This window comes from Phaethon lepturus, unplaced genomic scaffold (assembly GCF_000687285.1).
Source record: "Phaethon lepturus isolate BGI_N335 unplaced genomic scaffold, ASM68728v1 scaffold15305, whole genome shotgun sequence".
NCBI lineage: Eukaryota > Metazoa > Chordata > Aves > Phaethontiformes > Phaethontidae > Phaethon > Phaethon lepturus.
Window position 1 is genome coordinate 47365 of NW_010541344.1, and position 16451 is coordinate 63815.

General features: G+C 38.5%; 1 protein-coding gene across 1 annotated transcript in view; it reads left to right on the forward strand.

Annotated features, from left to right (window-relative positions):
• Positions 1-16451, forward strand: part of SPTBN5 (spectrin, beta, non-erythrocytic 5) — a gene marked incomplete at its 5' end in the record, with an annotated part of 78764 nt that overhangs the window by 46816 nt on the left and 15497 nt on the right. Inside the window, 12 exons of the mRNA XM_010287708.1 lie at positions 325-439; positions 2192-2305; positions 3857-3978; positions 4629-4791; positions 6678-6866; positions 7879-7956; positions 9048-9220; positions 10274-10364; positions 11009-11155; positions 12757-12894; positions 13623-13879; positions 14049-14235. Of these exons, the coding sequence (XP_010286010.1) occupies positions 325-439; positions 2192-2305; positions 3857-3978; positions 4629-4791; positions 6678-6866; positions 7879-7956; positions 9048-9220; positions 10274-10364; positions 11009-11155; positions 12757-12894; positions 13623-13879; positions 14049-14235 (1774 nt within the window). The remainder of the gene's footprint in view (positions 1-324; positions 440-2191; positions 2306-3856; positions 3979-4628; positions 4792-6677; positions 6867-7878; positions 7957-9047; positions 9221-10273; positions 10365-11008; positions 11156-12756; positions 12895-13622; positions 13880-14048; positions 14236-16451) is intronic.

The window sequence follows — 16451 nt, forward strand, 5'->3', positions numbered from 1 at the left end:
TGCTACTTCACAGCCCACTATCCAAGAACTAGAAATATAAAGATAGGAATTGTGAAGTTATTGAGAGTTTAATGAAACCAGATCAGTACTTTTTAGCTTTTAACTCCCATACCATCCTGAAAATTTGGTACAAATATAACCAGATAGTCTTGTCAGACTAATGCTTTATTTCTGTGTTGTGTCCACTATTGTGGGGGATTTGGGATCAATGCACAAGGTAGTTCAGAAATCCTGTCTTTTTACTTAGATCTGAGGATCATGAAACTCAGTTGTGGAAATCCTCACCTCTGAAATACACCTCTAAAATATTCTTTTCAATAAAAGGTGGAACAGCTTCCATGGTAACCTGAATGCATACAGGAAGAAGTTAGAGGGAGCCCTAGAGATTCATGCCTTAATCAGAGAAATTGATGACATCACAGAGAGAATTACTGAGAAGGTGAGTTCTCTGATTTTGATTAGTTGAAATGAGAAAATGTTCTATTTTGCCAACAGTGATAAACCCAGGCATGCCAGGTGGTAGGGATATACTGAGTATCCAGCAGCGACCTGTGATAGTTATCTGTGTATCAAGCTTGTAGGAAGGCTGAAATGTCATCAAATACTTTGCAGATTACCAACTCTAAGGCATTCACAGTTCAAAGGTACATTTGAAATGTATTGTGAGAAATTACAGATTACCCTGCAATAAAAGGGGATGCCATCTTTACTTACCAGAAGGTTACGGAGAAAATGAAGCTGGACTTTTCTTGGAGGTTGACAGTGAAACAGTGAAAGTCAGTGGGTACAAGTTGCAACAAGAAAAGTTCCAAATAGGTGTAAAGTGAAAAAAAAATCACAATGAGAGTGACCAAACACTGGAATGTGTTACCTGTAGAGACTGGATTCTCTGTCCTGGGAAACATTCAAATCTCAACTAGCTTTCTCGACCCTGAGAAATCTGATCTAAGGTGGCCCTGCTTTGGCCAGGGGCTGGACTAGATGATGTTCAGAAGTCCCTTCCAACCTAAATTATTTTGTGATTCTGTGATTCTAATTAATGATCTCTAGTCAAATGGTATTGCCTATTAAATAGTACTTCTAGTATTAGGTGACTACGTGCTATATCTGAAGTAGTCATCCATGGTTTTTTCCACAGTCAGTAGAAAGAAGCGGGTACTTCTAGAGCTCAGTGCATTTGATCTATTTTAAATGTCCTCTTGAGGATGAAATAAAGCATGCTCCAGCAGTGACTGCTTTCCACTAATTGTAAGGAGAATTAGACAAGTAATTAAGCTGCAGCATCTTTAAATTTGTAGACATCTCCATGTGGTCTGGTAAATCCTTCCACAAGAAAGGAACAGAGCAAGATGCAGTAAGTAGGATACAAATCTCAGAAACTAAGGGACTGGTGTCTATTTTTTGCTGTGTTACTGACACGGGTGTACATCTCCCTCAGACATTGCTGAACTAAGTTGGTTCTGAATACCTGTTGTGGTTTAACCCCAGCCAGCAACTAAGCACCACACAGCCACTCACTCACTCCCCCACGTAACAAAAAAAGTTGTAACAAAATTTTTATTCATTCAGAAAATGGAGGTAAAAATGCCTATCCTGGATTATAATTTTGAGATTAATAGAAGAAAAAGGCTATATAAAAACTAATTATTTCATGCACATAACTAATGTTATTAATTTAACTATAAGTCAGTGGGCAGATACAGAGTGATACTACTTAAGGTTGTTGGTTTGAAATTTTTATAACAACTTTTATGGATGTATTTCTTCATCATCAGAGATTTCATTTCTAGTAGGATTCTGAGGGTCAATTTTATTTTCTATATTTTCATAAAACATACTTGAAAATTTCTGTGCCACAATTTAATGGGTAATATTTGGCTGGTTTGGTATATGCAAAAAAAAGAAGGAAAAAAAAGATTAAGAAATGCAGGGAAGCATTCCTGTCTTTGTTTTATATGTGAATACCCAGAGGCACCTTAAGTAGGATTGCAGCTGTTCAAAGGGTTGTGAATTCTTGTTCCATCTCTGTAAGGGGTGCAGACAAGATGCCCCGTTGATATTTAGAAAGATAATAAGAACACTCAGATGGCAATACAAAGAAGGGAAGGAGGAGACTACTTGAAAGAACTAAGATATGATCCTTTTGCTTTTTGTCATCTTCACCATTTGCACATCCTACTGCCCCCTTCAGAGTGTACTGATACAAGCACTGGATTATGGGAAAGATGTGGAAAGTGTGGAAAACCTAATTCGAAGGCATGAAGAGATGGAGAGAGAAATCAGTGTTATTAAGTCCAAAATGGAGGTAAGAAGTGGGGAAGTACAGAGGATACTGTAAAAAAAGTTCATTTTTGCTTCTTGGAAACATGGTGCAAAGATCAGCCTGACTCTTCAGATTCATTAGTATGAATTGCACTGCAATGCAAATGCAGCACAGATTTCTTCTCAGTAAAATACTGTGATGCTTAATCCTACTTTATTTCAAATGTTATTCTTCCTGATGCACCAAATTTAAAAAGAGAAATCCCTTTTTAACTGTTGGCTGATTCTCTGGCCCTCACCTACAAGCCAGATTAGATTGTTCTGTATCTTTTGCAAAGTGTGGAATCCAAATTTAACTCTCCATCTTTATCCCAGTTTCTGTACTCACTTGAACCAAAATCGCAGCTCTAGTTCTGTTTAGAGCTAAAATGCAAAACCCCCAGTGTATGTAATTTTCTGATACAGACGTCAAAACCAGAAATCTTCGGTTATAATTGTCTGCCTGATCATCTCTGGCTTTTGTAAAATGGCCGGTTTGCATCATTTAGGACTAATCTTGAGCATTAAATAATGGTCTGAGCTCCTACGTAACTGTATATTTTTAATAAAAAGAAATGCTTTCAGCTGAACCACAATAATAGAAATTCTGTGACCACTTCTCAACTGTTTTCACTGTTGGCCAGAGTGTTAAGCCTTTTCATATAGAAAATATTTTTGCAAACTTTCTCTAAACCTTTTCTTCACAAAAGTATGGAAATGGTGACAATATGTGTGATACTTTCACACATTGTGACTTTGTTAGCTTATTCTCATATGAAATGTGGGTGATTACTAGTCAGCATTCCACAGATAGCATTAGCAAGGCTGTATGGGGGAGTGCTGCATGGAAAGAGAAAGATAAGCAAGGTTTGGGGTTGGGTTTTTTTGATGCTGCCACAGTAATATATGCCAAAGTATAATATCCGTACTTTTCTTATGGATTAAAACCAGCCTGTCATATCATCCTTTCTGCATAATTAAAATTCTTCATTTTCATCAATTTGATGGAATTTAACAAGAAAGATACCAACTTTAAATCTGAGTTGGTGTGTGTTCACTACTTTTTATCAGGCTCTGTTAAGGAAAACAGCATTAACTAGAAGTCTACACTGAAAGGAGTGTTTCCATGCTGCTGTTAGAGATGCAAATGATTTTTGAGTCTTCTGCTGAAAGGCAAATCTGGTTGATTCTGTGTACTGCCATATTTTCATGGCTTTTGTTATCCATCTTAAATTAAGCTAATAGAGGTTACAATTAGCACTTCATTTTCCTGTATGTTTGTCCTTATTCTGCAAAACTGCTTTCTTAATTGTAAATTAACATTTGTGCATGTGAAGGAACACACAAACTTCTTTCTTCACATGGATGATTGCTCGCAAATGCATATGTATTTTTTGTGCATATAACAAGTCCCTTTGTATATTTTGTAACTGTAATTTAAGTACCTGCTTTTAAAAACTGGAATCTTAAAATGAACTGCTTGTTCTGAAAGGCAAACTCAGGAATGAATATAAGCATTTGGCATAAATTCACCCCACTATAAATCTCTTCCCAGCCATTGGAATTAGAAACTTTCCGCCTTTCCACAAGGAATCCATCCATAAATGACAAACTGACTATGAAGAAACAGGAGATGAAAAACAACTGGCTACGACTCCAGGGACAGGCCAAACAAAGGTAAAAACTTCTAGTGGTCTGAGTGTCTCTCAGCAGGAGCAAAGCTGCTCCCTGGGGTCTCAAATCGATTTGCCAGGCGCCTTTTATAAGTTTTTGAGGATCCTTTACAAAGTTTATATAGGCAGCTAAGACACCTGCATTGGAACAAGTGTGACTTGGTACAAAAAAAGGTCTACTGATATAACTCTGGGAAAACTCATACAATGAGTTTGTGGCTTATCTCACTGAATAATGTTACTAAAATACCTCCAGACTATCAGATTAAATCTATCATGAAGCCTTTGTGAAAGACTTATTTTTTTATAGTTCTAGAAAACATCTTTTTTCTTGAATCTTTCCAAAACAAGAAAGGCTTATACCTGAGCTGTAATTATTGCTGGAAGCAACAGCTATGAAGGCTTTTTAACCTTTCTTGTCCTAATGAACTGATGTAGAAAATAAGGTACGCATGTTGTCTCCAAGGCAGTGTGCATTTCTTGTGATTTTAGTTTAACATGAGGACTCTTAGGAGCCGTAAGGGAAAGGTATCCTAGGAGGCTTGAATTTACTTCATTTGGCTTCTCCTAGGATACCTTCCTCTGCAAATGGGGAGGGAGAGGCAACTAGATAACTCTGTGTCTGATAATGCTAAACTGCACATTGTGTGGCAGGAAGGAGAAGCTGGCAGCCTCCTATCAGTTGCAGAAGTTTAACTTGGAGATGAAGGAGATGCTAGATTGGACCCAAAACATAAGAGGATTAATGGAAGCAGGGGGGCTTCCTAAAAGCGCAAATGAAGCGGAAAGCATGATTGAGGAGCATCAGGAGAGAAAGGCAAGTATATCATTGCTTCTGATTGAACATATTGGTTCCTTCCCATGGGAATAAATTGCTGCAGACACAGCAGAATTTTGCTGCAGGCATCTGTCAATAACACGGTGAAAAGACTATTTTCAATAACAGGCTAGGGACAGAAGACACCTGCATATTGACAGAAGTCTGTCCCATGGGCTGTTTGGCAGTTCATGTCTCTGCCAAAAGTCTCAGAAAGCCCCATTACTCCCATTTGTACTGCTCTCCAGCACTGTAGGTAAAAAGCTGGTTCAGTATCAAAACATGCTTACTGCCGATCTCTTTCTTCAGATTGCCAAAAAGTTAATGCCAGTTAATTCTAGCTTTGAGTTAGATTTTGTCATGAAACTCAATTTGCCTGAGAGCAAAATAAAAACAGCAGTTTGTCTCACACAGGGCAGTAAATTACCATTGGATGGTACTACACATTCAGTTCTGAAACACTTCATATCCCAGTACTAATTACCACACAATCTTTTGGTGGCTAATTTGGCTAATATTTTTGGTGGATTTTCTAAAAAGAGTTATATTGTTAATTAACCTTAGAAAAAAGTTAATATTTTACTTTTTCCCAAGCGTCATAGCTATCTTTTGGCTGTTGCATTACTTTCTCTTTGCAGTTATGTTACTTTTTCTAAAAATCATGCTCCTAGAATCATGACTAATATCCAGTGCTTTGTGGGTCCCATTATTAGCAGAAATAGTTTGTAGATTCTGATTAACTTTCTAGACTTGAATTTAGTATGAAGTACCTGAAGTCCCCTCCTTTTTCAGAGTCTTCCACTTTAACAATGTTCTCTCATACCACAGACTTAATGTTTTGCTAATAATTCTTTGTCACAATAGGAAAAACCCCAAACCACTGATGTAGTGTTCTCCAAATTTAGGTGGTAGCAAGATCTAAGTCTTTAATATCTGTTAGTAAAGGAACACAGATGACTCTAAGGAGATAGTCACACAGAAAAGGAGGAATCCAGGCAATATGTTCTTTTGTATTGGGTTGACTAAACTAAAATTATAGACAAGACCATTAAAATGGAGGGGTTTTTTTTCATTCAGGTTAGTGGCTGAAACCAAAGTCCTTAGAAGAGACTAGAGTTGAACACAAGATGCTAATCTGAATTAAAAAAATAAAGGGCTATCTTACAGCTGTGTTATCTATGATTGGGCAGCCCCACCTCCCAAAAAATCCCTTTTAAGACGTTAAAAAGACATTTAATAGTACATGCCATAGTTTTTAAGGTGATTTATGAGTTAATACGTAGTATTATTTCAGTGCATGGTTATTTCTATTTTCAAATTGTTTACATTAGGAATTCCACATTCAGTTTGCAGATGTCATAGTTGCTTGTAATGCTTTCACCTTTCAGGATTCAGTATATAGGCATAACTCATTCCTCAGACCAGGTGAAAAAGTGAAATTTATTTAATTTTAACACCACAAAGGTAAAGTAAAACTGTGTCTTTAAAGTAATAATCTGATGCCAACTTCTTTGGCAGGAGAGGAAAAATTCTAGGCACTGTTTCTCATAAGAACCACCTTTTTGTAGGAAGAGTGGGGGGATACAGTATTATGGTTTTTCAAAACTGTGTTCATATATATCTAATCATTTTCTAATCTGTTTCTAATTTAATCCCAATTTTGATTTGTAGGAGACCAGTTGCTCCTAGAGCAATAAAGTCATTTATTGTCCACACTTATTTTCTCTTAGGCAATTCTATGCTCTTACATAGCTCGAAGATGAATGATTTTCCATGCAAATATTAGTGTTGGAAAGTTACAGCCCATATTCTTCCCCTTAAGGCTTGTATTATGAATAACTGGTGTTCCATAAACCCTTGTCATCAACCTTAGTAATATCTTTTAGGAGGAGATTGAAGCACGAGTGGAAAGATTCAACTCTCTCAGTAACTATGGTCAAGAACTTGCCAGTTCTGGTCACTATGCAACCCCAGAGATTCACCAGTCCCTCTCCAGACTTCAGCAAGCCTGGTCTGAATTGATCCAAGCATGGCAGGAACAATATATAAAATTGTTTCAGGCACAAGATTTACAGGTGAGTAAAAAGACATTCAACAGAGAATGCATATGCCAATGACAAATTTTCTTGGTATAAACAGCAAATTTATAGGGTAGTATAATGAAAGATAACTTAATAATACCCAGTGTTTAATGGATATTTCATTGGTTTCCAGAAGGCATGCTGAGGACCAAGCACATTCAATGGTGGCAGGACTTTTAGAAATTGTACCTTTACAAATCAAAGAAATTTCTGTGGAATATGTGCTCATATGTTTTTTTCAAAGGCTCTGAGACTTAGCAGAACTTGGTCAAATTCTCATGCAGCAAAAGGCATATATGTAAAATGGAACATCACTACTCTACCAAATTCCATAATCTCCCCCAAAAACATGGAGGCAGGCAAGTATTTAAAAAACAAAAATTATCTGAAGAAAAATTTAGCATACTGTATTTTTCCCTGGCTTTTTTCTATGAAAAGAACTGTTTTGGCTGCAGTTTTCCAGAAATACTTCCCTGTAACAGTCATCTCGCTTACGAAATTTCTGCTCAGATGGCTTGTTGGCAAAAGTTAGAAATAACTGAAATGGAGGTTTTACAATGGGGAATGTCAAGTACCTTAAATAACAGCTGGTGCTACTAGTCCCATCTAAAAAGCTTCATATATATCAGAACTTAGACCATATGGTAAGGGCTGCTTTCATGATTCTTTATGTATTACACTCTACTTATTTCAGACCATGTTACTTTCCTTTTTATTGGCCAGTTACCTTACACAGCACTCTACACTATTAGCAAACAAGCTACAAGTAATTGTATTGTATCCTATGTCTTAGACAAAAAGAAATAATCATATTATAAAGCAGAAAGTTACAATGATAATTGTTATGCATGTGATTTTTGTGGCATCTAATGCTTATTGCCATCCAGTGCTATGCAGTTAATTTTTGGAATAGCCCTGGGAGTTTGGTTTTTTCAGCATACTTGGCCAAAGTCAGGTTTGCCTCTGTTTTACACCATGTTTACGACTGCTTTTTTTCCTTGTACAGAAATTCTACAGCAGTGTGGAACAGACTGAGAGCTGGCTCAGCAGCAAAGAGGCTTTCCTAGCCAATGAGGACTTAGGGGTAGGTGCTCTGAGAAAACACAATTTTTTCTGCAATCGGTTTGGAAGAAAGGGAGCTGTCAAGTATAATGATGTGTTCTGAACCTTCTTGTGATCTCCCTCCTTCTGAAGTTACTGTTCAATCTTGTTGACAGTTTAGGATCAGATTTCATTCCTTGATACTTTACACAGGATAGGATTGTCAGCCCCAAGAGCAATGAAACAGTCCGCCTACTCTGATTATAGCAGGAAAATGACACTGCATCTCTCTAACTGTATGTGTTTACAGTCCATCCACTGAAGTATATAAGACTTAGAAGGAACCACTTATTTTCCAGTCATATTTAGCTCAGCAATGCACAGAAAATGCTGTGTGAGGACCTTCCCTTCCAGTGACTCATGTAAGCATCCAGAAGTTTAGATTTTTTTCTGACTCATTTAATGTGAGCTTTACTGCTTCCTTTAAAATAGTGGGAAAGCAGAGTTTATTGCAGTAAAAACATTTTGACACCACTGATTCTAAAATTAAAAGTGCAGAGGGGTGCTGAAAAGAGAACTCTGAATCACTAAGCCTGGGATTCACAAATGTTACAAGAAGTCAAATTCCGTGTTTCTCTCCAGATTAACTGTAATGTCAGACCACAGTCCTCAAATTCAAATCTGGATCTGAGCTCTTCTAAATTCCATGGGTTGAAACCGAGGCTCTAATTTTAATCTCTTTCTGTGACATATTTGTTCACTTAACTCTGATCTCAGTTTGGCATTCCACATTTGCTTCCAAAATAGCATCTGTCTTAAGATTGATTTACTATTAGGAGCTGATGCTTTATCCCTTGAGAAGTGATATGTTCTATGCAGCACAACAATATGCAGCAGAAGGTAAGCATCCAGCAGTTAGTGCAGTTTTGACCCCGAAATAATGGCCTCAGACCATGCATAGAACATTATTTATGCCCCAAGTCTCAGATTCAATGCCAATAAATTTCAAAGACCAATAAATTTTCTGGACATCTTGCAAATGTAGGGTAAACGCCATTTAGCTTCTGGATCATCAGTGCTGTGGATGGAAAAACTCTGACTGAAAGCAGCCTCCCTTTGTTGAATTCTATCCAGGACTCAGTGTCTAGTGTGGAGAGCCTACAGCGGAAACACATGCAGTTTGAAAAAGCCCTGGAAGCTCAGATGGAGAAAATTGATGAGATGGCTTCATTTGCTCAGCAGCTAACACAGAACAAGCATTATGACTCAGACAACATCATCAACAGATGCCAGGCTGTTCTGAGGAGGTGAAGTCAAACTCTTCCCATGTCAGCCACCCATCTTTTTTGCAATGAGACTCTCCCCATGTGGCTAACATCCTTAAATTTTTTAAGAGAACCATAAACTGGTTTGCATTTACTCAACTTTGCGCTTTGCACTGTGGTCTTGCCAAATTGGCCTAAGTCTAATCAATATTACGTTGGGAGGTTTCCAAAATGCAGTTAAGTGGAGGGGGAGAGGGATTCAGAAAAAGGCAGTTTTCTTGTAATTCTGTAGCCTGACCTGGCCTTAGGGACAGTACTGCAAACAAAAGACAGAGGCCTGCTGTGCTATTAAATACTTCATTATCATTAAATATCATTGAGAAAGGTCATTTGCTACACAACTGCCTTTTCACTGCTCTAATGGAGTTGACCTTAAAGCCCTGCTCAAATTATCTATTAAAGCATTTGCAATTTTTGTGATCAGATCTTGTCCCTTCATGTGAATTACTTTATTTCTCTTAGCACATTGCATATTGTTCATCTTAAACAAAAGCTGATAGTAGAAGTAGTTGTATTCAGTGCTATGGTAGATGAAAAGTTATACGTAAAATTTACAAAGAGAGATTAGAGATCCCTTGTGATTAAAGTGAACATCTGAATTTATTCACATGATCAAACTACCTCATGCCTGCATTAACATGAATAAAGTGCTGCTGAATAAAGTCCACATTTGGAAAAAAGATGAAAGGATGGTGTAGCTTTGGTTTATCAATGACAAATACCATCATACTCACAGGCTTTCCATATAAGAAACATGCTGAGTTTATGTTCTCTTGTACCCTGAAAGGCAATAAAGGCAGATATCATATATACAGAATTTGTGTACTTTAAACATATCTATCAGCTAGTAATCCTTCTTATAGTGTCTTGAGCATCTTCTCTGACAGCCCAAATCATGAGACTGCATATTCTGGACCGTTCTCTCCTAGAGAATGGAGGGTTAGATCATGTGTGTTTTAGAGATGAAAATTGAAAACCTTTATCCTGTCTAATTCATTTTGTGGCTTTTACCTCACACAACTGTCTTCATCTCAGGAAAGAGAAACTGCTGGAGAATGCTGCTGCTCGCAGACATCTGCTAGAGGAATCAAGGCTTCTGCAGAAGTTGCTGAGGAATTCCTTTGAGGTACAATTACACAAGATTCATGGTTTCTTAAAACATACTGTGCTGCATAGGTCTGAATCCCTGAAGGCATTTACTATGAAAAAAATCAAGGAACTGAGTCTGGAATGAGATTATATTGGGAAAGATGAGGATAAGTGTAAAGGGATATTTTTCAGCTTTCAAGTCGCAGCTTCCCTCCAGTCACCAGATGAAAGATCTACTATGCATTGGATGCCAGCAAAATGCAAAAGAAATAAATGCATTAAAAGGGAGTGTGTCACTGTTTTAAAATTCATGGGAGGAGACAACTTAGTTATTTTCTTGTGAGATACTGACAGTGGGTTAGAAATAGGGAGATAATTGCCCTTTCTCCCTCATGTACACATGTGTACATGCACATATGTGCCCACACACTTTCTCATGGCATGGGGACTATCTCATGGAGACAGCCCCCTTTCCAGGTAACAGTGCTGGTAAACAGAGATAAGGGGTGACTTCATTATGAAACACAGGAAGATCTTAGGGAAGCAGAATCTCAGAAGGACAACTCATTTGTGTCCCCACTCATTAGTCCCATATTTTATACATATTAGAGGAGAGCCTGGCAGGTTGGAGCTGAAGAAACAATGAAGGTTTTGTCTACTTCTGTTCTTTCCTCCCCAAAGGTGGCTGCCTGGATCAATGAGAAGAATAGCATTGCCCAGGATGATAGCTGGAAGGATCCAAGCAATCTGCAGACCAAACTGCAGAAGCACCAGACTTTCCAAGCAGAGATCATGGCCAACAGAAATCGCCTGGACTCCATCAAATCTGTGAGAGAAGCAGGGTTGATGGCAAGGCTGGGCAACTGGCATGAAAGAATCTGCAGACAGTCTGAGTCTCAAACAAGCGAGGGGGAATCACTGTTCCCTCACTCACACCATTCACACTGTCTCTGAGAGGGTTGGGAAGCTTATTCTTTTAGTTCATCAATAACTTCCTGTGTCCATCAGTTTCTTTCAACTTCTCTCTTATTGTCCAGTGTGATCTTGCTATCTATATTCATTGTGCATGCAATGGAAAGAGACGGGTGCTTTCAATGAAAGATTCAATCCACTACCTCTAGGGACTTCTCTCTGGGGTGAATGCCACTTTAGAGGTACACCTGTTTCTTTCCAGCAGGGAACCTACCTGCTTGGATGCACAACTTCAACAAGCCAGATAAGATGTATCCAACAAAAAGGATCAAGGAGAGTTTTCAAGTGTTGCCTTTGCAGAGACATGTTAGTAGGAGAGATATGAGGGAAGTCTGACAAGCTTCGTCAGATACTTGGCAGAAGCTGTGATCAGATGATGCATTTGGAAGGACAGACTGTTACATGTTTATTAACCTTATTTTCAGCACAGTGCTTACTAGCTGTATTTTGCAATAGATAACTAAGCAATAAAGGTAGACTCCCTCCTCAGACTCACCTGCATCCAGTATTGTAAAACAACCCCCCTTTTTAAAAAAAAAGACTTTTAACCCCTCTGTGTGCAGACACAACAGGTGGGTTAAGGGGTAGAGTTACAATTCTCTCTGAACTAACTTGTTTTTAAAGAGTAATTTACACAATCTCTTTCTCATTATTTCTTGATGCCCTGTCTTTTTTGTTAGCAATAGCCTTACTAATTGCTCTTTAGAGGAAAACTAACATCTGCTGTCCTGGTACAGCATCCTTCTCTTGCTATGCCTCCTCTTCCCCATTGCAAAATGTAGAAATAGTTCAGTTTAGCTTTCTAAAGCAAACTTGGTCCCACCTTAAGGGTATACCTACAGAATCTTCTACCTGATGGAGGTCTTGCAGTGTCCCCTCTATCTCTTCTTCTGCCAACCTGTTAAACATCTGCAGCTCAGGGATTAGAAATGCAGACAGACTCTTATAATACAGAGGTACAACGGTACATGGTTAAAAGAGGTTTTATTTACGTCTTGTATGAGATAGATAGTTCACTCTTTTAGCATGCAAGGAAGGGGATAAAAAATGATAGGTGGCTGGGCAATCTCAAACAGTGATCACAGAATGTGGGACATCACAGAAAAAACTGAGTGCTTGCAAACTAGGCTCCCTGCCAACTTTTAGGCAATGTAGCTGTTGCTTAATGAAGATTCTCTTTACCTTTTAAGTGTCTTCTAATATTGTTTTCTAGCAGTTCAAATAATTTTAGAGGACAGAAAAACAGGAATATCAGTCTCTGCCCTAGTTTCGATAAGCACTTTGCCTTTATCTGTTTTTTCTTCATCTCTGCAGCCTCTATCAGTTATGTCAGGAAGTGATGGCTGCAGTGGCCCTTTACATAACAGTGCCAGCAGACATTGTTTATGGAGGCAAAAGCGATATATTCTGGTGCATTCAGCAAAGGAAGAAAACTTTGACTGTTCTCTCTGCTATAGGAAGGGGAGAAGATGCTCCGTGAGAGGCACTATGCCCCTGAAGCCATTCAGTCCAGACTACAAGAAATGGAAGAGCTATGGGAGGAACTGCTAGCAAGTTGCCAGGATAAACGGGCCAAGCTGCAGGATGCTTACAAGGTAATACAGGGATGGCAGTCGCTGGGTCTTGGTGTCATTTCCAGAGATAGCACAGCTGCCTTGCTACACGTCTCATCTACGAGTGTGTCACGATACAATCGGACTTGATCCCTCAAGACCATTAGAGCAAAGAAACTACTAAGTGTGGACGGATTGAATGGAATCAGCAGGAGAATTGGAGATCCCTATGGAGGGAAACGGATTTGTAGGCCGTGTTCCCTTCTGCTTTCTGCTGCTGATTTAAATCAGGATTCCAGAGAGGGATACTGAGGGAAAATGTGCTCACTCATGTATGTCAACTCTCTGCATCTGCACCAATGGCATCTTTTCTGCAACACATTGAGAAAGAAGCTCACAGCTTCTTTTCATTCTGTCTCCAGGCACGTGATTTCTCATGACTGTGAGTTTTGCATGGGTTATCAGACACTCTGTGGGCATAAAATAGAGCTCTCCCTTTAAATAGCTTCCTTTTAAGGTACTGTGTCCATCATTTGCATTAGTGCAATGCAAGTAAAATTAGCTCTTGATGTTATCTACATCTGTTCTTGTGTTCACTCTGAGTGAATTCTCTTCTTCATTTGGACGACCATCATATCTGGGAAGAGTTCACTGAGCACTGGGAAGCTTATCCATGTCTGTGTGTAATTCTTACTGGAAGTGGCCAAGACTTTTATATCGTATTGTCTGTCCTAAAGGTTTAATGAACTTTTCTTCCTGCTTGTCCTCAGGGCCTTCATTTTCAGCGAAGTGTAGAGGATATGGAGAAATGGTTGGAAGATGTGGAAAATGAATTGAAAGCACCATATAGTAACAATGATCTAGTGGTTTTGAGCAGTCATCTGAAGAAACAAAAGGATCTGGAGGAAGATATTGCTGGCCATAGGGACCGGCTGCAAGAGCTTGTGGTCACAACTCAGCAATTCCAGAAGGAGAAGCATTTTCTTGCTGACGAACTAGAAGAGAGAGTGGATCAACTGGTGCAGAGGTGTGTGAGCGCCTGGCCTGTCTCCTGCCATCTTTTTCCTATTTTTATCAGCCTTTTTCTTCCCTGCATATTTTTTTTCTTTCTTTCTCTACATCATTCTGAAAAGAGCATTTTGCATTTATTCCTTATTAATCTGCGGTCCTCATTGGATTCCCTTTAAAACCTACAGATATAAAAGTCTACGTGATCCTCTGCAGGAGAGACGTGGGAGTCTGGAGGCAAGCAGACTTCAGTACCAGTTCTTTCGAGATGTTGATGAGGAGTTGGCCTGGGTTCATGAGAAGCTCCCCATGGCTTCCTCCAGGGATTATGGCCAATCCCTGCCAGCTGTTCAGAGTCTACAAGAAAAGCACCAGGTAATGTCATGTGAGAACCATTCTCAATCTTTAGAATCAAAGAGAGAACACAGAATTCAATTTGCCTCTGGCAAACTTCAACTGCTGTGCTTTGACTAACAGGACTCATGATGCCAAGGATTACTGATAATAATGGCATTTTTCAAAGGATATGTCTATGACTTGGCAACATATGGGATTCCATGCTGCTTATCATTGCAGTGGTGTAGGTACAATATCATATGCTTTTCTGTGGACACATTGGTGCTTTCTGTGAACTGAGCTCAAAACCTGGCCTTTGCAATACAAAATAGATCTTACAAACTATTGCACATGCTGTCATAGCTTCTTTGAGCAACACATGTCCTAACAAATATGCTTTGAAACTCAGTAAGTACATTAAAGCAAGGTCATTGCTCAGATCACAGAATCATTAAGGTTGGAAAAGACCTTTAAGATCATCAGCTCCAACCATCGATATCTTAGGATGAGCTCCCAGGAAAACATCTTTCCCCAAAACTCTTTCTACTCTAGAGGGAGGGAGTTAACAGGATATTATGATGATCCCTAGCCAACATTCATTACAGTGGTAGCCTTCAAGATAGCCTCTGAATTATTTCCAAGGTTCAGATGGGCTATCAGAGAAAGCAGTGCCTCATCTCAAATACCAATAAAACAGCAGATGCCTTCCTAATTATTTTTTAATAAGGAGTACTGTCTCTTTGCAAACACAAGGTGAAAGAAAAAAAAAATCCTGCTAATAGTTTCCAGCAGCTATTGATATTTAATGTTAGCAAATGACAACCCACTTAAGTGCCAGGTTATGTGGGGAAAATCTGTGCAATCTGCAGTAGTGCTGGGAAAGACAGAACATCTTATAAAGTGGAAGTGTATGTGATATATATATGGAGAGAGAGAGAAAGTCCAAGTATTTAGTGCAATCTACAGGTCTACAAATAAAAATCTGAACTTACAAAAACTTTGAAATGTCCCCAAGGTAAAAAGTCAAGGCTGCTACAGGTGACATACTAGGACAGGGATGAAGTCTCTTAAAAAGTTGATTTATCCTAGGTATACTCACAATTTAATGAAGAATTGTAAAAGATTTTTAAATTAATCTTCCAGAATATTCCTGAGTAAGACCCATGGGTATATCCTGAGTAGTTTGCACCTTCTTAGTATTCAGTGTAATTCTCATATTTGTAAAAATTCTGTATTTAAGCAAGATGCAGTTGGTGACTTTGAGATTAAACAGTAAGAACAAGAAACGTGTTTCATCATGATTAAAAGTATAAATGTTGTTATGTATGCAATTACTCCTAACAATCATGAGCTGATTGACATGGTAGGGAAGTAATTAGGTTTGTGGAAAAAAGTAATGTTTGAGCAGAATTAATCTGAGAAAATATTTGGGATAACTGAAGGAACGGTGGAGATACTGCTTTAGGCTGCAATTGTCTTTGTGTTAATTGGCCAGGTCTCAAAATATTTCAGTGAACTGTGAGAATGAGAGATACAGACCATAATACCAGTGCATAATAAAATGCTGATTCTTCCTGCCATTTTGCTTCTTACACTCCTGCAAGCAGGATTAAAATATAAGCTTTAAATTCTCAATCTTTTAGTAGCTAGAGTCTCTACACTTTTTTTTTTTAATGTTGGCTTACAGGCAAACAAATGTCAGAAGTAACATAACAGTCAGGAATTGAATATACTATTAGTTCCACCCTCTATTTTTTGTCTTAATGAGTCAGATTTGCAAAATTCAGTCCTTGGTTTGTTACCACAAAAGAGATTGTGCATTAAATGTATCAACCTAAAAAAAACACAAAATACTGTCTTGCAAAACTGCATTTACACACAAATATAATATGTGTACGCACAGCTGCTTGGCTTGGAACAGAGTTTCCCCTCACTCCCCCCCTCCAGTTGGTTTTTTTTTTTTGTTCCTCTTGTTATAAATGAAGTACTGTGAATACACGTTCCTAAATGTTCAACTGCAAAGTTGTTCTTCATGCTGCTAGCTTATTATTAATACACGGTACAAGATGTTTTATAATCTTTGCCACTGGATTCCATTCTGCTGGGGTCAGATACGGTATCACTTTTCAACAACATAGTGGCTGGCTTGAAATTAATAGGGGGAAGTTAAAGGCAAGATTAGAATCAGAGCTCTTTTCTAGCCAAGTCTGATACTTAAAAAGCAGCTCCTCTCCTCAGAGAGGGCATCTCTTCTA